The 21,628-nt window shown below is 40.2% G+C and overlaps 1 protein-coding gene across 5 annotated transcripts in view; it reads right to left on the bottom strand.

Moving 5' to 3' along the window:
• The window catches only part of ATXN10 (ataxin 10), a 163,259-nt gene that overhangs the window by 110,717 nt on the left and 30,914 nt on the right, over nt 1–21,628 (bottom strand). For all 5 annotated transcript variants that reach the window (XR_004803215.2, XR_007413417.1, XM_025456515.3 and 2 more), the window contains exons 4-5: nt 12,298–12,394; nt 10,557–10,715 (exon numbers count right to left, since the gene is read on the bottom strand). Coding sequence is in view for 3 of the 5 variants with exons in the window: in XM_025456515.3 (XP_025312300.1) it covers nt 10,557–10,715; nt 12,298–12,394 (256 nt within the window). In the remaining 2 variants the exon portion in view is untranslated. The remainder of the gene's footprint in view (nt 1–10,556; nt 10,716–12,297; nt 12,395–21,628) is intronic.

The following is a 21,628-nucleotide window of genomic DNA, read 5'->3' on the forward strand; positions in this document are numbered from 1 at the left end:
TCCCTGCCCCATTCCATAGTTATGGAACACTGGGAACCTAAATTTCACCAAGAAGGGATTGTTTAAATAAATCGCAATATATTCATATAGTGAAACATAAAAGATAAAGTTCTTTATATATTTATATGGAAAAGATCCTGAAAATATTTGGTTAAAAAAGCAAGAGGCTCAGGAATGCCTGGGTGGCTCAGTTAGTTAAGCACCTGACTCTTGTATTTAGGCTCAGGTCATAATCTTGGGGTCCTGGGATTGAGCCCCATATTGGACTCTACACTCAGCATTGAGTCTGCTTGAGATTCATTCTCTCTCTCTCTCTCTCTCTCTCTCTCTCTCTCCTACCCCTTTCCCTGCTCACACAATCTCTATAAATAATATTTTATAATATATATATATTATATTATATATATATATTATATATATATACAAATTTAAAAAACCAGAAGGCTCAACAGAGTGTTGACAAGAGCAAGCAGGTCACCTGTCTAGGGGCTAGGGCTGGAGGAACTAAGGGGGTGGCTGGAAGGGAAACTACACTTTCTGATACTTGAACTATATGAAAGTACTATCAAGGAATTAAACATGTATTTAAGTATATGCTAGAAAATTCATCTCAAATTTATTTCTGCCTCACAGACACCGTGCTAAGGAGTGAAAGCATGGCCATCTCTTAGTGGGACTTCATCTGGTGTCCTTGGCAGCTTGACTTCCCAGGAAGAAAGGCAGAGACAGTGGAGAACTCAGGTATGCTCTATCTTACCAGAAGTTATTTCTGTTTCTCTAAAACAGCTTAATAATAAATCTGAGTCTCTTCTCAGATAAAGAAAAACACAAAGAGAAGATGAAGTCACTTCATGTCCCTGTCACTGCAATGCAGTAACACAGTAATTCAAGTCACCTAAAGTCTGATCCCTAAAATGCAGTCCTTAACCACTTCCTGCAGAGACCATGCACACAGATGAGGTCACAGACTACACACGCTGCCAGGACACCCCTCCCCCACAACCGGGTCAATGCCATGCCTGCTCCTGATACAAGCCACCCTTAACCCAGAGTTTCAGCCTCCCTTTCTCTGAAGGGTCCCCCCCACCCCAACCCCACAGCCCCACACCACGCAAACTCCCAGCTACAGGATTTCACAGCACCCTATGCCCCATCTTCTGGAACTTCCATGCTGGCTGCACTCCACGATGTCTCCGGTTAGATGCAGAGTGGGCATCTTAAATTCAACACGGCCGGAACAGAACTCTTGATCTCCCCACTGCCACTCAACCACCCACCAGCCAACAAGCCCAGAACCCAGCCTGTGCCCCTGCCTTTCCTCTCCCAATCTCACCCCACACACCCCATCCTGCATGAAGCCTCACTGGCTCTCCCAGCAGAGAACAATCATTCTGCATGTGTCTCTTCACCTCCATCGCTGCCCCAGCATCCAAGCTGCCCATGCCTCTTACCTGGACTACAGCTGCCTCCATTCGGCCCTCTCCCTCCCCTACAGCTCGGTCTCCACCTAGTGGCCAGAGGGATCTTTTAAAATGAAAACCAGAGGGCGCCTGGGGGGCTCAGTCAGTTAGGCCTCTTGGTTTTGGCTCAGGTCATGATCTCGGGGTCATGGGATGGAGTCCCATGTCAGGCTCTGCACTCGGCAGGGAGTCTGCTTGAGTTTCTCTCTCTCCCTCTCCCTCCGCCATTCCCACACTCATGCACACACAGGCATGCATTCTCTCTCTCTCTCTCTCTCACTCAAAAAAAAAAAAAAAAAAGAATAAATCCAAATAGATAAATGCAAGCAAACCATGTCTGTACACACACTGCTCAGAACTCTCCAATTACCTCCATGGCACCCATGGCACAGAGAAGAAGACCAACCACCTCTTCCTGGTTTACAAAGCCCAATGTAACTGGCCTCTAGTACCACCCCCACCCCCCCACCCCCCGACCAGACTGCATGTCCCATCCATTATGCTGAAACCACCCTGGTCCCCCTGTCCTGCAACAGAGGCCTCTGCTGGGGGTTCTTTGCACTCTGGGTGTTCGCTGCTCCATGTTCTTCCCAACCTGTCTCTGCCTTTACCCACAGGCTGGCGAGTGTCTTCTCAGCTCAAAGGCCACAACCTCAGCAAAGGTCTCCTTGATCTTCCAATTCCAAAGTAGCACCCAGCCCCTCTAGGCCCCCTTACTCCACTGGAGTACTCCATCAAGACCAAATGATCTTCTTGGTTTTCTTCACAGGGTCTATCCCCCCTCCAATCATATTTAAATTACTACTAATAAAATAGCAAATACTATATCCCATTTACTGTGAGCCAAGCATTGCTCTAAGGAATAACTCCGTATACAAAACACAGTGTGTATTTTTCTTCGAAGCATTCATCTGGCATGTTACATGTTTATTTGCAAGGGCTGTTCATTATCTGTCTCTCCCTAAAACATAATGTCTTAATTTTGAATCTCCCGTGCTGTGAACAGTATTTGGCACATTTCAAATGTGCCACTCAATCAATGACCAGTGACTTAATTAAATAGATAATGTTTAAAGTGAGCATCGGTAAGTTTTTTGAGTTTCCAACAAGCCTGCACAGAGTAGGAGGGGTGTTAAACTCCCAAGTTCTCCAAGAGAAAAGCATATCAGATCCTCAGGAAAAGGGCAATTATTCCTTGCATGGAGCCCAAAGTCCCTCATCCTGTGCCACGGGGGCCCCCTTGCCACAGCATCCTTGTGGCAGATTTGAAATAAGTCAGAGCAAAGCTGCTTCAGTACTGCTCCCATAAGCCAGGCCCCACCCAAACCAGCGAGACACACATGGGAACTCAGTTCAGCAGGTCAACCTAAGAAAAACTTTGATGGGTTCCTACAGAGGCACAGATGGACTGTTCATTTCTCAGATTTTCTTTGAGTTCTTGGGTTACTCAGGTAAGTACTGGGTGGCAATGACATCAAGCACATACTCACTGGGCTACCAGTCAAATATAAAACTATATGCTTTAAAAGTCACCAAAGCTGAATACTGGCTCACTGGCTTTAACCAAAAACTATTAAAACAGAAAGCCATCAGAGTCAAGGGCAAGAATGACATCTTCCCATGATGCTAAATACAAGAGGGTGGAAGAAGTACCACCATTGTATGGCTCAGAGCGACAGCAAGATAGACAGTGTTGTTAGCCAACACTCCTCATGCCAAACCAACAACTCCAGTGAGTTTCCAAAATGCCTTTAAACACATGAACATGAAGGTCAAAAGCCTGAAAACATCTAATCTAAAACCACTCCCTTCAATGGAGAAAAAAGAACATATGGCAAGAGGCCCACAAAGGTTGAGTGTCCTGGGAAGGCCGGTCAGCTATCCAAAAGTCAAGATGAATCCTCCATCTCTGACTTCAATGGTTTCCCTGAAAAATGTTCCCCTTTATAGACTGTTCCCTGAAAATGCTGCCCTTTGCTCAAGTAGTCCTTCTGGAAAAAAAATTTCAGGAGAACTCAGGGTCTGGTTCTTCTTGTGACTTTAGTTCAAAATGGTCAAGGATAAAATAAATTCCTCCATGTTTTTTTCTTGTTAAAGATTTTATCAAAAAAAAAAAAAAAAAAAAGATTTTATCTTTAGGTAACCTCCACACCCAACATGAGGCTCAAACCTACAACCCCGAGATCAAGTTGCACACTCCACCAACTGAGCCAGCCAGGTGCCCTTTCCATTCTTTTCTTCACTCAATAAGAGGAAATTCCACTAGTGAGTGAAGACAGGGGCACTTTTACTGTAACTGTTTGGAAGACAAGAGTAACTGTCACATTCAATTTAAGCAAGAGGCAGAAGAAAGCATTCTGTATGAACATCCATACAAACAAATGGAATTTTTTGCTACATCACCTTATGGCATAACAATTAGTGTAGAATATGGCAAATACACACACAAAGCAATGAGTATGAGATGCCAGCGGGAGGGAGAGATTTTTTTTTGCAACTGGAAAGTGGTAAGTGCATGACTGTCAATTATGGGTAAGGTTGTGTTAGTTGCTGAAATTGCCTTTTTAAAAATAATATATTCTCTATCCCAGCATACTGCATAAAGTTACAAGTAAAATTCTCAACTTTCACTCAGAATTCACTGCATTTACTTTCTCACCAAACATCTGCTCAAGGGAAACCAAAGACGAAGATGAGACCCAATCACATTCAATGTTTTCTAAGTTACAGACTTTAAATTTGTGATTAAATTCTTTTGCAGAACAACTATGTCTGTAAATTCAGAAATTCTGTGGCAGTACTGTGTGAGGGAGGTGGGGTCCCACTAATCTGAAACCTAAAATGCCACAAGGACATCCAGAGACCGTAAGATTCAAATAACACTCCAAACTTTATGGAAAATAGAACAAATGGTCTTGGGGGAGTGTCACAAATATATTCTAGCAAAGGCAGAAAGTGGAGTAGAAGGGGCAACAGAGAAACAGATTTATTTTACAAAAAGAAAACCTAGAAATGTGATACTTTTGCTAAGTCCTGAATTTCTCTCACACGCACACTCACGCACACACACATGTTGAATTCTGTCCCTCTGTGTGCACAAGGGTCACAGGCTTGCTTCAGCTACTACTTTCTGTTTCTGGTGCCAAAACTGACTCATGCAGGCCGTCAGAGGCAAAACTCCTGAGTCTAATCTTAAAATTCATCATTTAAATGTGATTACAGAAAAGCTAACATTCACAAATCAAGCTGTTGATGCCAAAGCACTGACCACATTTTTACATCATTTTCCATACTGGCTAAAACCCAAAATGCATGAAGGTCTTTCTTTCCATCTCCTCCTTTCTCTCAAACTTCCTCATTTATCACTGGTATTAAAGCATGTGAACAGTTACAGACAGATTAATTATTATCTGCAGCGCAGGGTTTCTATGCCATGTAGAAAGTGCCAAAAGCGATCTCTAAGTTTCAAGGAACATACGTTAAAAAAAAATAAAAGATCAGTATGCCGTTGGTAAACAGAGGTATTCCTAAAGTCAAGGTTTTAGGGAAAACTTTTTCAAATGAGAGCCATTTATTATTTCCATTTCCATATAAGCATACAATATCAATGCTACACTTACGAATGAAATAGATTTCGGTAACTGTGAAAACCTAAAAAATGTTTTTTACACCTCACTAATGAAATGAAGAATCTGATTTAGACATGCTCCAGATAATGAATGCTCTCCTATTTGTTCCGATTTCTGGGAAATCCAACCCACAGCTGCTTCCTACGGCAATCTAGACAAAGCGCACAGAGCAACTAAAAAGTAACTATCTCCTATCTGACAGGTAAATAACAGCTTCTGGGGCTTGAATGTGAGTAACGTAAGGCAGAAAATTCTACTAGAAAACAAATGAGTTATAATCTCTGAAAAAGACATTACAGCCAGCCAGGATCTCCAAGGCACCTTCTCTGGGCTGTGGGATTTAGATGAATTCAAACGCCCAAACCCAACCCTTGGATTCATCTCGGGTTATCTAAGAGCATGAAAACATCTTTCACACCTACAAACAAAAGGAGCAAACATTTTTAGAAGGACATTATCCCAATAATTCAAATGCGCCCACACTTTTCCTGTGTTTCTGGTGTACCTAAACAAAAAGGCCTGGTTATTGAAACCTTACATTTGTCCTTTTCCAAGAAAAGACACCAAACCCATGAATTCTAACACCATGCAGTTTTGTACTTTTTTTCATCTATCCCATAATGTTAGCAGGTGGGAGGGCAAAGAGTGGGTGCTCTCTAATTTTCAGAGATGGGTTCATATTTAACAGTAAAAAGCAACAATTTTGTCAGAAGCCTCTGGATGCTGGCACAACTCATTTTATCGTGCTTTACTGTGCTAAGCAGGTAATGTGTCCTTTACAAAATGAAGGATTGCGGCAAGCCTGTATCTGCAAGTCTCTCAGCACCAGTTGTCTAACATTTGCTCACTTCATGTCTCTGGTCACACTCTGGTAATTCTCACAATATTTCAAATTTTATTATTATAATTTTTTATGATCTGTGATCAGTGATTATCATTCAATGAAAGCTCAGATGATGGTTAGCATTTTTTAGCAATAAAGTGTTTATAAATTAAGGTATGTACACTGTTTTTATAAGAGATAATGCTATTGCACACTTACTAAATCGCACTATAGTGTAAATGTAGCTTTTACATGCACTAGGAAACCGAAAATTTCATTTGACTCACTTTGCTCCAGCATCTGGAACCAAACCTGCAATAAATATCTCTGTACACCTGTATTTCATGATGTGATTTTGCTTAGCAAATGCAGAGTTCCTCTCACACAAACTGGTGTCAGTGATGTGTGGTGGAAGACATCAGCTACTCCCAGGACTTCCCATTCCTTTTCCTGGCTACTTCACCTCCTGACCTCTGAGAACTCTAACTTGAGCTATTCTGAATTGGATTTCATCTTATGCCCTTTACTCCATGCTGCTAGATTACTGGTGGCTAACACGCAGATCTAAGATACTTAACGAAAGCAACAGAATTCGGCTATAAAAATTTTTTCTAAGTAAGCAGACGCTAATGATTCATCCACCCTGCTTACAAAACATCAGCATCCAGAGGCAGGTAATCTAAGTCAAGCGCAGTATCAGGATGTTTTCATGCACCAACTTGTGTTTGCGTGCAAATCGTAATTCAAATACAAATAAACGTTCAGAAATATAAATAATTTAAAAATCAGGTATAATTTCAATAGAATAACAAAGTTTACACTTAAAGAGACCCAAACTAAGAAAGCTGATACCTCGCTTTTGGAATGCAAATGCACTGCTGGCAGCTCAAGGCTCCCCACCAGGATACACAACTTATGCCCTGAACACGGTGACCACTACGTGAAAACATGCATAAAAATAGATCCTAAGGGAAAGAAAGGAACATGACAAAAAATCATTTTTGGTGATTTTTACAACGATGAAGGGGTCAACTCCTTAAGACCTAACAGTTACAAATATATACGTGTACCTAACAATGAAACCTGGAAATAAGAGTATACATACAAAAGCCAACAGATCTGACTGGAGCAACAGAAGACAGTCTGCTTCCAGGAATAAGCAGAACAGGTGTACTGTACAGAAGACCAAGAAACAGAAGGCCCAACAGGCATCTACACAGCACCTCACCAAAACCCAAATCTGCAATACTCTCAAACACGTGTGGGACAGTCTCCAAGACACACCAGGTGCTCGGCCATAAAACACACTATATTTAAAAATTAAAAACAGAATTTTAAAAAGTGTGTTGTCTAACCACAATGGAATGAAACTAAAACTCAATAGCAAAAGGAAATTCAGGAAATACACAAACATGGGAAATTGAACAAGTCCTATATAACCAATAGGTCAAAGAAAAAAGTCACAGGGAAATTAGGTATAATTTGAGATGGATTAAGATGAAAATATGTGAGATACAGCTAAAGCAGCTCTTTGGAAGGAATTTATAAATGTAAATACCTACATAAAAAAAATCTCATCAATAACCAAACCTTCTAATTTCTTCAGAAACTGAAAAAAGAGCAAACTAAACCCAAAGCAAGGAAGGAAGGATAAATAAGGATCACAGCAGAAATAAATGAAATAGAGAATAGGAAATCAACAGCAAAAAAAAAAAAAAAAAAAAAAAAAAAAAAAAAAAAAAAAAAAAAAAAAAAAAAGGAAAGGAAAGGAAAGAAAAAGAAAAAGAAAAAGAAAAAGAAAAAGAAAAAGAAAAAGAAAATCAATGAAACCAAAAGTTGGTTCTCTGAGAAAAGCAAAACGTTGACAAAAATTAAGCTATAATAACCAGAACATAGACTGAAATTACTAAAATCAGGGAACAAGCCTACCAACCTCACATAAATAAAAGGGATTCTAAGGGAGTAATATCAATAACTATGTGCCAACATATCAGACTGCCTCAGCCATGTGGACAAATTTTGGGAAAGAGACAAACTAGTCAAACTGACCCAGGAAGAAGTAAAATATCTACACAGTCTTATAAGAAGCTGAAATTGGATGAGTTATTAAAAAACTTCCCACAATTAAAAAAAAAAAAAAAAAAGGCCTAGGACCAGAGGGCCTCAATGATTAATTCTACCAAACAGTTAAAGAAAAATTAACACCAATCCTTTGCAAACTTTTCCCCAATAACAAAAACAAAAGCATAAGAGAAAGGAACACCTCTTACCTCATTCTGTGAGGCAAGTGTTAGCCTGATACCAAACCAGACAAAGGCACCCCCCCAAAAAACTACAGCCCAATATGCCTTATCAACACAGAGACAAACGTCCCTAACAAAACATGAGCAAGCCAAAGCCAGCAACATATGAAGATTATATACCATGAGCAGGTAGGATTTATCCCAGAAATGACAAGTAGTCATTTGCCTGAGTGGCTCAGTCTGTTGTGTCTGGCTTTTGATTTCGGCTCAGGTCATGATCTCATGGTCATGAGACCAGGCCCCATGTCGGGTTCCATGCTCTCAGCATAGAGTCTCCTTATACATTCTCCTTCTCCCTCTGCCTGCTCACTCACTCTCGCTCTCCCCATCTTTCTCAGAAAAAAATAAAAATAAAACAGAACTAATCACTGTAATACACTATAGTAATAGGAAAAGGAACAACAACCTCAACAGATGCAGAGCACTTGATAAAATCTAACAGCCCTTCAGGATAAAAACATTCAAAGAACTAAGAGTAAGTACAGGAAAGTCCCTCATCCTGAGGAAGGGTAACTACGGAGAGCCATTCTTTACACTTGGTGGTAAAAGCCTTCCCCCTGACATCAGGAGTGTGACACAGAGGTCTGTTCTTCACATCTATTCAGCATGGGACTAGTCAGAGCAACTAGGTAAGGAAAAGAAAGAAAGGGAACCTGACTGGAAAGAAAAAAGGAAAACTATCTCTTTGCAGATGACATGATCCTACATAAAGTCCTAAAAAAAAAAAAAAAAATCACAAAAAATTATCAGAACTCATAAATGAGTTCAGCTATGGTTGCAGGATATAAAATCAACAAACAAAATCAATCGTATTTCTATACACTTGCCATTAACAATCCATGGACGAAAATTAAGAAAACAATTCCCCTTAAATAGTACCAAAAATAAAATACTTTGAATTAACTGAACTAAAGATATGTAAAGGCTTATACACTAACACACGACGGAACTGAAATGAATAAGGCCCAAATAAATGGAAAGATACCCCTAACACATGGATTGGAAAACTCTATCTAGTTAAATGGTAATATTCCTCAAACTGATCTACAGATCCACGTAATCTCTATCAAAACTCTAGCTGCTTCTCTGAACAAACTAAAAAGCTGATCTAAAATTAATACAGAACACAAGGGACCCAGAACAGCCAAAGAAAATCTTGAAAACGCAGAACAAAGTTGGAAGACTTAAAAAGAGTTTCTGATTTAAGACTTACACAAAGCTACAGTAATGACAGTGAGGTACTGATATAAAAGAGAAAACAGAACGCAAAAAAAACCCAAAGTCAAGACACACAAAAAAATCAAAGACCCTGAACAGATCCTCAGGGAGCTGTAGGGCAACAAGAAAAGACTAAAGTTTGTGTCACTGGCGTACAGGGACCGCTCCGAGGGCCATGGTGGCCTCCCACATGTGCACACAGGCCACATGGACAAAAGCCCAATACCCTGAGATCCTCCCAGAACTCAAGGATGGGAAGTCTGAGGCGGTGTCCTTCCTGCCCCATGGGAGGCTGCCAGGGACAGTCAGATAAGGTGTCCTATCTGCCCACCCCCTCAGAATGTGAAAGTGCTCCAAGCAACGGGGCATCTCCAAATGGTCACCCTGGTCTTCTGGCCCCTTGTCAGCACGTGGGACGAGGATCAAGGCTTCTCCTTCTCACTGTCCACAGAAGTAACAAACTGTCTAAATCTAACAATAGCCTGTGGTATCTTTACCAGTCACAGTCAGCCTCAGCCTTGGCCTTCTGTGGCCTGACACAAGGCCCCCAGAACAGGGGAAAGAACACAAGGCTGCAAATGTATTCGAACAGATAATGGCTGCAAACTCCCCCAAATTTGGCAATAGAAACTTAAAGATTCAAAAAGTCAAGAGAATCCAAAAAGGTATACCCAAAGAAATCCATACCAAGACATCATAATTAAACTTCAGAAAAGACAAAGAAAAATCTTAAAAGCAAAGGAGAGAGAAATGAAGCATTATGTACAGAGATGGAGGATGGACAGACACAACAATCTGGATGACAGTGATTATCTCATCTGAACAGAAGCACACAAGACTCATATCAACATCCGATCCTTAATGAACCACCTGGTACAGCCACAGCAGCCTGACCTGGACGCCCCAGAAGGGCTGTGTGTTCTCAGGCTGTGTGTCCCAGTCCTCACAACCTCACTTCACCTCTGCCCAGCCTCCAGGTGCTGCTGAGAAACTTTTCTTACTTTGTCAGCATGTGTTAAGTTTTAACTTATTGTTCAATTATTATAATTCAAACTCTTACTCTGCAAGGAAAGTGATCTGTTGGGATGTTCTTAAGCAATCAAATTTCTAACAAGATACTTACGGCCATTCAGATTCAGGCTGCTTTTGGTGAGCTTCAATGACATCGATGGCAATGTTCAAATTTTCTTCCAGTTCTTTCATTCTTTCAGAATTCAGGGATGTGAACAAAATCATTGATGAGTAGGCAACTATTTTTTTGTCGGGATGATTTAAGCAAGACCTTCCAAATAAAGAAATGAGGGTGTGAGCCCTACTCAGCAATATGATAAAATATGATTATGATACATACATAATAATCCTCCCATTAACAAATTGAGTGCCTACTTATGTTTTTAAGGATCAACACTTTGAAACAAGTACACCATTTACTGTAAGAATAGCAATATAAAATGAGTCACAGCACAAAGCATCCAATATTAAAAATGCAGCTAACTTAAGACTCAAAAGTAAAAAGCAAATACCATCCGATTAAAGAAAAAGATAAAAGGATTACATTTATAAAGCACTAAGACCTTCACTCTTGTTAGAAAAAAAAGATCAAAGGCAAAACACACTACGCCTTTAACTACAGGCATTTCTTCACTAGTTACAAGGGGCAGAACGTGTAGGGGGAAAGACAGTATACTGGCAAAAGAGAATGTGGAGCCAAGAGACCCAGTGGGAGTCCTGCTTCACCCCCTACCCTATCAGCTGTGTGATCTCAGGAAGGTCAATGATTTATCGACTATCAATAATATTATGGGTCGTGGCAGGATTTGCTTTTTCAGTTAAACTTCATAATACTCTTCTGGAGGAAACATTATCCTTATATTACAACGACTGTGTTGACTTTACTTGCCTAAGGGCACAAAGCCAGTGCCTCCCAAAGCAGGAATTCAAATTTGGTTATATTTGTCTCACAGATACATGTGAAGTCAAATAACCTCCTTCCATGTGTTTTCTGATATAAAAATGGAAGACAATGACCTCCGTGCCCTATCTCAGGGGCTTCAGTGAGGATTGGATTTGATGCCATCAGTAAATCCACCACTCACGGGCACCTGGGTGGCTTACTGGCTGAGCATTTGCCTTCAGCTCAGGTCGTGATCCCGGGGTCCTGAGATTGAGTCCTGCATCCGGCTCCCTGCAGGGAGCCTGCTTCTCCCTATGCCTCTCTCTGTGTATCTCTCATGAATAAATACAATCTTTAAAAAAAAAAAAAAAAAACTGCCGTGTAAATTATCGTAACTTCTCTGACTGCCCTGTTGAACAGCCTCTCCTCTATGTTTCTGTGACGTCTAGATTGACCCTCACTGTGTCTGTTCTTACGCTATGGTGTGCTCGCCTATTCTTTTATTTCCCCCAACAAAGCATGGGTTTCTGGGGAGTAATAAACATATCTAAATTACCCATATTCCACTTACCAGCTCAGAACCTCACAGATATTAGGTGTCTAACATGTTTTAGAAGCATGAATTCTCAAAAATGAGTAATTTCTATTTCTGGAGCTTGAATTCCATAATGCTTTCCTTCCACCCAAGCTTAATTATCATTAATCATAAAGATTTGGTGCCTTCAACTCTAATTATTTGTAGGAATTTGCGAGCCGGTTATAGACTCAGTGAGCTGTATCTGCTTATATCAAGTTTATCTGATCCTGACATCAGCCCTTACACAGAGCCCAGGGCACCTCTACAACTAGACCCACCAACAAAACCACTCTGAGTTCTCTTGTCAAAGGTTAGTTTTTGAATTTCATGTATATGAAATGATAGAACCATGGTCTTTTTAGAAGTCAGAAAACCTCTTATCAATATACTCACAAAAAGAGTTCTGGGAAAGCATGCACCCAAACAATAGACTGGGAATCTTCATTCCGCGAGGCAATGTTGCCTAGAAACTGCAGGCCACAGCGGAAAGCTAAGGATTTATAAAAAGTAAAAAAGATATAATTTAAAATTTTTTTGACACATTGAATAAACGTATCTTAATAAAAAAAATCCACATTATTAAACAAGAAGTTTCTGTTAACTTCTAACAAGTCTCTCACCTCAATGAAATTCTGGGCACAATGCAATGTACTCTAGATAAAATTAATTAACTTCTTAGAAAGACTGTAAATATAAACACAAATATACCTTTAATTTATAATAAATATCACTGGATTACATGTTCCAATTAAGACAGGTACTCTTAGACTGGATTTTTTAAAATCTAACTTAATGCTATTTAAAATAAACATCTAAAATGTAAGAATATAGAAATACTGAAAGTTAAAGAATAGTAAAAAGATACATTAAGCAAATACCAGCCTATAAAGGAAGTCATATACCACTTAAAATTAGACATAATAGACATTAAGGCAAAAAGCATTACTGGAGATTGTTATTCATAGTCATTTCAGCACCCCCTCCTTCCCCTGCTCAGTCAGTGGAACATGCAACTCTTGATCTCAAGGTTGTGAGTTTGAGCCCCAAGTTAGGTGTAGAGATTACAAAAGAAAATAAACTTAAAAAAAAAAAGTCATTTCAGAATGACTTAATTCACCTGAAAGATGTAACAATTTTAAATTGCGATCACCTAATAATATGACCTCAAATATATATATACACAAATAAAAGAAAAACTGACAAAGGTAGAGGAGGAGAAAAATCCACAATTAAATTTGGCAGTAGTTATACATCTTTCTGGGTAACTTATAAAACATGAAGACAAAAAATCAGTATATTTAAAGGATCTTAATAGCATTTAATAATAACCTAGTTGACATATTTAGAATATTTCACCAAATAAAACTGCAGAATATTGGACAAAATCCAGAATGCTGACAACACCCAGTGCTGGCATGGATGTAGAGCAATAAGAACGCTCATTCATGGCCAGTGGGAACACAGAAGGGTGCAGCCCACTCCAGAGGACAGTTTAGTTCAATGGTTTCTTACCAAACTAAACATACTCTTAATGTACAATCCAACAATCACAATCCTCGGTATTCACCCAAAGTAACTGAAAATGTATATCCACACAAAACTCTGCACATTGTTTACAGCAGCTTTATTCGTAGTTGCCAAATGAAAGCAACCAAGATGTCCTTTCTGTAGGTGAATAGATAAACTATGGTCCCTGCAGACAATGAAATATTATTCAGCACTAAAAAGAAACGAGTCATCAAACCATGAACAGATACGGAGGAAACTTACACATTACCACACACATTGCCAAATGAAAAAGGTCATCGAAAAAGCCACATACTGTACTATTCCAACTATGATTTTCTGGAGAAGGCACAACTATGGTGACACTACAAAGATCCACAGTTGCCAGGGTAAGGGCAGAGACGGCGAAAGGCAGAGAACACAGAACGTGTAAGCCAGGAAAACTACTCTGTGCGGTATCATGATGGTGAATACAGGTCACTGCATGTAGTTTTGTCCAAACTCATAAAATGTAAAACCCCATGAATAATGAAGCAACTATAATGTAAGCTATGGACTCTGGGTAATAACAATGTAACAAATGTAATAAAAGGCAGTCCCTGAACACATGGGGGTTGGGGTATGGACATGGTCACACAGTCAAAAATCCACATATGATTTCTGACTCCCCAAAAACTTAACTACGGATAACCTACCAGAAGATTTGCTGATAACCTAAACAGTTGATTAACACACGGTTTGTCCATTATATGTAGTGTATACTGTATTCTAATAAAGCTAGAGAAAATCGTAAGAAAGAGAAAATACATTTACAGTGCTGCTCTCTAACACATCAGTATATACGCGGAGCTGAGTAGTTCAAACGTACTGCACAGGGTCAGCTCTCCCTCTGGAGCCAGACATTGACAGCAGGGGAAAGCTGTGCAGGTGTGGGGGCAGGATACACATGAGAAATCTCCATACGTTCTCATTGTTGCTGGGAACCTAAAACTGCTCTGAATAATCGTCTATTTAAAGAAAAGAAGAGTAACATACAACAGAACTGTTTAGTGACCAGATAACAGACCTACATGCAATCCCCACCTTAGTGTGAGCCCGTGCGAGTATCTGACCTTTGTGAAATCCAAGCTCTTCACCATAATACGTGGACAGTGCCTGTTTTGTTAGTACTATGGTAAGGATGACATGGGAACCCACCAACAGTGTTGAGCGTCCAGGAGGGAACACAACACCTGGCCACCATACACAACAGGGACTGATAAATGCTGGTTTAAAAAGTCCAATTTCCAAATGTTACATGAAAACACATTTGTTCCTGTGGTCAGAGATTCTAAATAGACAACCTGAGTGCTTACTGTGTAAATCCTCATTGAGAATCCTACTATTGAGATAGGTATTCTCATCCTCATTAGAGAGCACAGGAGACCAAGACCCACAGAGGTTATAGGGAACCTGACCAAAGTCACACAATTATAAAGTATCACAATTTTGGATTTAGTCCTGTGATTATATTAATCCAACGTGGTAATCTCATGCTTACCAGAATATCCCATCCCCTTGGTTATACATGAAGTTGATTGGTAAAAACAAAAAAAAAATTTTTCAACTGCAAAATATGTAGTCTTTTCGAGGACATAAGGCATAGAGTAAAACAATATTTCACCATATAATGGAGCAAAAGACAACTCAACACATTTTTAAAAACTGATATACATACAATGCTCATTTACTACATCACAATTATGTTTACATACAATTACTTGGGGAAAATAAGCCCCAAAAATGATTAGAAAAAAATCCCATTTAAAATTAGAAGACAGACCCTAAATAACCTATGGGGACAGAAAAGAAATCTCAATGGAAATATGGTATTTCACACCAAACATTAATGCAAATTCCAGGAACCAAAGCTTCTAGATGGAGCTACTATGGTACACAAAGGAATATTTTTAGCTTTAAAATGCATACTTTGGAAAAGAAGAATGAAGAAAATAAATGAGCTAAGCATTTACTTCAAGAAACTACAAAAAGAATAATAACCCCAAAATAGTGAAGGAGGAAAATAAAAATTAAGAGCAAGAAATTATTAAAAGTGAATGCAGTCAATAAAAGAAAATATCAAGAAATCCACTATGTGACTCTTCAAAAAGCTCAAAACTGACTAATCTTTGGGAAAACTGATCAAAAAGGAGAGAAAGCACAAAGAACAAAGATATTAAATTTTCAGAAATGACAAAGAGACACTGCCATGGATCTTACAGACACCAAAAAAGATAGTCAGAAAATATTACAAATAACATTATGCCGCACTGTTTGAAAATTTAAATTAAATAAACAAAACTCTAGAATACAGCTAACAAAAACCACCTCTGTAAAATATTCAGGGAATGCCTGCAGAGTCTTATACCATTAAGATCATCAAACTGACAGTCAGAAAATTTCCCACCAAAAAAATAATCCTAGACCCAAGCGGCTTTACTGCCCATTCACATTCCAGGAAGAAATAATTCCAATTTTACACAACTCTTGCAAAGAACAGGAGAGAAGACCCTCAAACCAAGGTGGGGAGGCTCGCGTAACAGTGATATCCGAGTCAGAATAAGCACAGCAGGAAAACAGAAGATAACAGAATGTAAAAAATACTAAGAATATATTTCAAAATGAATCCAGTCATACACAGCATGATAAAGCTGAACTTAGACCTGTACTGCAAGTTCGTTTAATGTCACAAAGTCAAAATTTATAACTTACCACATGAACCTACAAAGGACAGAACCATATGATCATCTCAAATACAGCAGGGAACATATGTGATAAAATTCAACACCCTATTCATTATTTCAAACAACAAACAAAACAACTCCCAGCCACCAAAGACTACAAGGGGGCTTCTTTAACCTAAAAATGGGTATCCAACAAAAAAATCCACAGGCACACATTATAATTAATAGTCAACTGGAGAGAGTTCCTTCTGAAAGGGAAGGAGACAGAGGTACCTGCTGTCGCCATTTCTAGTCAACATTCTACTGAAAATCCAGGCAAGCAAGACGAAGGAAGGCCAAACACCGGGAAAGAAGGCACTATCTATTTTTCTTCCATAGTTGATGTCATTTCTAATGTACGTGGAAAATATTTTTAAGTGGGTAAGTTTTTTGTTTGAATTAATAAGAGTCACAAAAGTTGCTGGATGCAAAGTCAGTATTAAAAAATGGGGCACCTGGATGGTTCATTCAGTTAAGCATATCACTTTGGCTCAGATCATGATCTCAGGGTCCTGGGATCTCAGAGCCCCATGTTGGGCTCCCTGCTCAGCAGGAAGCCTGCTTTTCCCTCTTCCCCCTGCCCCTCCCCCACGTGTGCATGCTTGCTCTCTCTCAAATAAATAAAATCTTAAAAAAAATTAAAACGTCAATAATATTTCCATAGATATAGGGAACAAGCCCCTCCCCCAAAAAATCAAGAAGAGAGACCATGTATAAAAGCATGAAAATGTAGCTAAAAGTGATGTACAATGCCACTAAGAAAAAAGAAATTCTAAAATTTGATTGAGTGAAGAATTACACCATGTTCACAGATTAAAGAAATTCATTTTTCTCTAGAGATTAAATGCAATCTGCATCTCAATCCCAACAGGGTGTGTATGTGTGTGTGCATGTGTATAATTTTACACATCAGAGGATGTGTATATGTTTCTGTGGGTGTCTGTGTAATTTGACAAGATGATTCTAAAATTTGTCACTGTTGAAAATCACTAGGTAAGAGGATGTGTTTTCACAGAACAGTAAGCAATTGTAGGTAACAGTGCGGTACTGGGGCAGGAAGAGATAAATAGACCAACAAAAGAGAAAAGAACAAGAAACAGATGAAAATCTAAATTGGCATGATTAACAACAGAGATACAACAACAGATTATTGAGTACAAAAGATGGTCTTTTCGAAAAATAACACTGGGACCACTGGGTACCAGTATGGAAAAATGGAAATTGGGATTCCTTCCTCACACAGCACAGAAAATTCAATTCCAAGTACTAACTTAAATGTAAAAATGTAAAAATAGAAAACAACCCCGCAGAATAAGAAAGATATTTTAAACAAGATACAGAAAATTATACCAGAGTAAAACATTGACTAGAGTACATTAAAACTAAGAACATTTTTTTTTCTCAAAAGACATCATAAAGAGAGTTTAAAAAACACTAGCCTCAGAATAGAAAAGATAACGAACACGTAAGAGAAATACATAACTGCCACAGGATTTATATACAGATTAAGAGAGCCTTTTTATAAATCAGTCAAAAAGACAGACAAATCCAACAGAAAAATGGGGGAAAAGTTTGAAACAACACTTAATAAAGATATCCAAAAGGCAAAATATAGAAAGTGCTCAACGCCATGGGAAAACCACAAGATTCTACTACACACCACTGGACTGGCAAAAAACAGAAAGTAACCAAGCATTTGTGAGAATGAGGAGAACAAACAACAAGGGGGTCTCTCCAGTTCTGTGCATCCCAGAGATTCCGGGAGTTCTGAGGGCCAGCTGGGTTTACAAGGTTTCTGAGTGAACACCAGGTATTGGAAGAGCTCCTTGTAAAACCTCCATTGCCTGCTGCCAAAGTGAAGGTGGGCCCTTCCACTGGTTCTCCTTTGTGCCCCCTAAGTTCAGCATCCTCTGTCTGCAGAGGCCTCTGAGGGAGGGGTGCTGGAGGAAGGGAGGCACCTGGTTCCGGGTGGCTCATCTGGCCAGGCTTCGGCAGCATGCCGATTAGCATGTGACTGATCAGCCCTTGCAGAGTGTGACACAACCAGAAGTATCCAGCAGCCAAAAACTTCCCCAGGACACTTCAAAGAAACTCCCCGTGAAGGACTTCCCCTGCACACCAGAGGGTAGATTTCCAGCAAGTTCCTCCAACACCATCTGTCAGAGACCTCTCTACCAGCCAGTGGGCTGAGACAATGCCCTCTCCAAGGAGGGCTGGATCTCAGACCTGCAGGGAGGGGAGTCTCTCCCTTGGACACTCATTTCAGCCCTAGGGGTCCTGGCTGCTCCACATATCAGCAATCCTGTGTTCTCTGGCATTCTCTGCACTTAATAGTCAATCCCTAAGTTTCTCAAACCCTTGTTATATCAGCAATTCTTTACATTTTCTCTGTTCAAGTTATTTTGTGGTTGTCATCTCCTGGACATGCCCTCGCTGGCAGAAGGGGGGAGGGAGTAAGAGAGGGCAGAGTAGAAGCAAGAGAAGAGGGCATCAGGCATAGACCTTAGAACACAATGATTAGCTAAACAAGTCAGGATCAAGTCAGGTGGACAAGACTACGTATTTCACCAAAGAAAACACAATATAAAGAATTAAACTACACAGGCAACACTGAGGTGACACGGAGATTATGGCTGCAGGAAACAGCCACCAACCTTGGAAGTGAAGGCACAAATGGGAAGGTCAGGTTCTGAGAAGTGGGAGCAAGGGCTGTGTGGGGCAAAAACCCATGCCTCAGCGGGAGGGGGCTGCCCAGCTCCTGCAGGGGTCTCGGAAGCACGGAGGATACTTCCAAATGGGATTCGGGAAGGGCCCTGGCCAACTGGTAACAGTACTCCGGGATCACACAGGGAGGCTGGAAGCGGGGAGTAGCTGCTGTTTTCCAAAAGAGACAGGAATGGGGGTCCCAGTCCCTAATTCCCTTCTCCTGCCCACCAGCCTCCCACCAGCATCCTTTATTAGCTGAATCTCACAGAAAGCAAAGGACAGGTGGGTTTGTGGACTCCTGGCCCTGGCAACACAATAGAAAAACAGAGACCGAGGGGTGAGCTTGAACTGAATTGAGACAGCCTAAGAACCAAAACAGTATCTAGGATTAGGCAACCACTAACGTGATATGCACATGTGATTTACGTGGATTCTTATTCTAGCTTCACAGTAAGGCAGACAGCATTATCTACATTTCACAGATGAAGAAATGGAGGTACAAAAAAAAAAAAAAAAAAAAAAGAAATGGAGGTACAGAGTAATTAAATAAATCCCCCAAGGTCGACAGCTAGGGTGGCCCAGCCAAAGCTTGGAGCAGGCTGTATGCCCTCAAGTGAGCTCACATTCACACAATTCACATGGGCAGAGTGATGCTCATCGGTGAAATATTTAAAATACTTCTGTGCTTTGCAGTAACCAGACACGACCATGAATCCCTGCAGGCCCACCCCTGTCCCAGCCGCTTCCTCAGGACACACCCCATACCTAAAAGGCCACTGCCTGACCGAGCTTCAGCCTCCCAGGGCCATGCCCCAACTATGCCTGGCATGCATGCTGAGGTGTCAACACCCGCACCCTACTGTTTGCTCACTGGTTTTGAAGTGGTTCACATCGGGGCCAGGGCAGCCCATGCAGGCGGAATGGCATGTGATGAGATCGTGAGTGGAAAGGGACTGAGACACTTCTGGGGAACCAAATACCCACATGAGAACAGCATTAAGAACCGAGGGATGAGGTCAACAGGCAGTAGTAATAAAAGGGGTGGCTAACATTTGTTGGGTATTTACCAGGGGTTAGACACTGTGTTCTAACTGTGCAATCTCCTCTAATCCCCACAACAACCTTATGCGTTGGCTTTAATATTCCAGCCCTTTGACACAGACCAAACCAAAGCTCTAAGATCACAAAGCTTGCCCCGGGGCCAAAGCAGCAGGACTGGCAAAAACAAGAGATGGCTCTTCTCCCCACCAGGAATCCAAGCTGATCAGGGAAGATAAAAGGTCACAGGAGAAGCTGAAATGAAAAATTCTGCTCCACGAAAGGATTCCCACCAGGCAGCAACCACAAAGCAATTTTAAGAGCAGGGCACTCCCGACATCTTTCCATTTTCTAGACCTCTGCTTTTCTGGAAGAGGGGCGGGTCTGGTGGGCCTGCTGGTCCAGCCCCAGAGCTCTAGGCCCCCCAGCCTCAAGACTCTCCTGGGATGTGGCCTTCCCTTCACACCAGCCTAACCAGAGAATGGGCTGCTCCCCCAATACTTCTGAGGCAGAGGAACTGTGAAGATTAGGAAAGATAAGGTGAGTGATGTGCCTGTGATCTTCAGGTGTTCACAGTAACCCAGCAATCACTGGCTCAGGGAGCTGTGGAACTGTGGTCAACTACGGAAATTACTAAGAACACAAAAAAATACAAAGACAAGAAAATGATGAACAAGGACTCCAGCACAGACTTAAGTTAACATTACAACCTACAAGAAGCAAAATACAGAACTGCAAGTACATGTTCATTCCCATACAGACAAATCCTGAAAAAAGACAAAAAAATCAAGTGTTCTTCTAAAGCAGCCTGCATATACATGGAAATTATTTTTCTCTCCACTTTTCTGAGTTTTTAAAAAGTATAATGAAATTATAGAAAATGCTTATAATGAAACTTTATACCTTCATTTTTAATCTGAAGTCACAATTTAAAATGACTATTTTTTTTACTAGTTTAGAATATTAACACTCAAACCCTTGTAGATTTTAATTTAACACATGCACACACAAAAGCCAACAATATAAGTTGGCTTGAAAGCTAACTGACCTAACAATCATTCAGGCAACTAAAAATTAGCACTCTGAATCAGAACACAATTCCAGGAAGGAAAAGGTTTAAAGATGTCCCAGCAGCAAGAAAAGAAAACTCCAGACAAGTACTAATGACAGTTTACTTTTACCAAACAGCTTATCAAGTGATCTGTGTAAATACTGCAAATGTTACAAAGCCCCTCAAAAATCCCAACATTATTTTTACAGATTAGAAACGAATAAAGGCCAAAAACAACACCAATAATTCAATTAAAATAACTCATGCTTGTGTTTACATAAAATTTGATGAGCATAATATATTCGTCACACCACTGCAATTATTCTCTGAAAATAATACTCTAAATATTATTTTGACAACGTAATTACAGTTTTTACCTCAAGAGTGGTAACAAAACGCTGGCACAGATACATTGCTAAAAATCCACCAAGAATAAGGTTCTCACAGAGAAACAGTCACAACACAATATGGGTGCTTTATTAAGAACCAGAATACTTTTTTAAAAGGCTTGTATTAGGCTTGAACTAACATACTATAAATTTTTTCTAAGTTTCATTGTTGAATCCAAATTTCACTATGGAATTCCAAACTCAGGAACACTGTGAACTGCCCTTTTCAAGACAAAAATGAGAAGTAAGATTTAACTTCCCTTCCCCTCCTC

This window comes from Canis lupus, chromosome 10 (assembly GCF_003254725.2).
Source record: "Canis lupus dingo isolate Sandy chromosome 10, ASM325472v2, whole genome shotgun sequence".
NCBI lineage: Eukaryota > Metazoa > Chordata > Mammalia > Carnivora > Canidae > Canis > Canis lupus.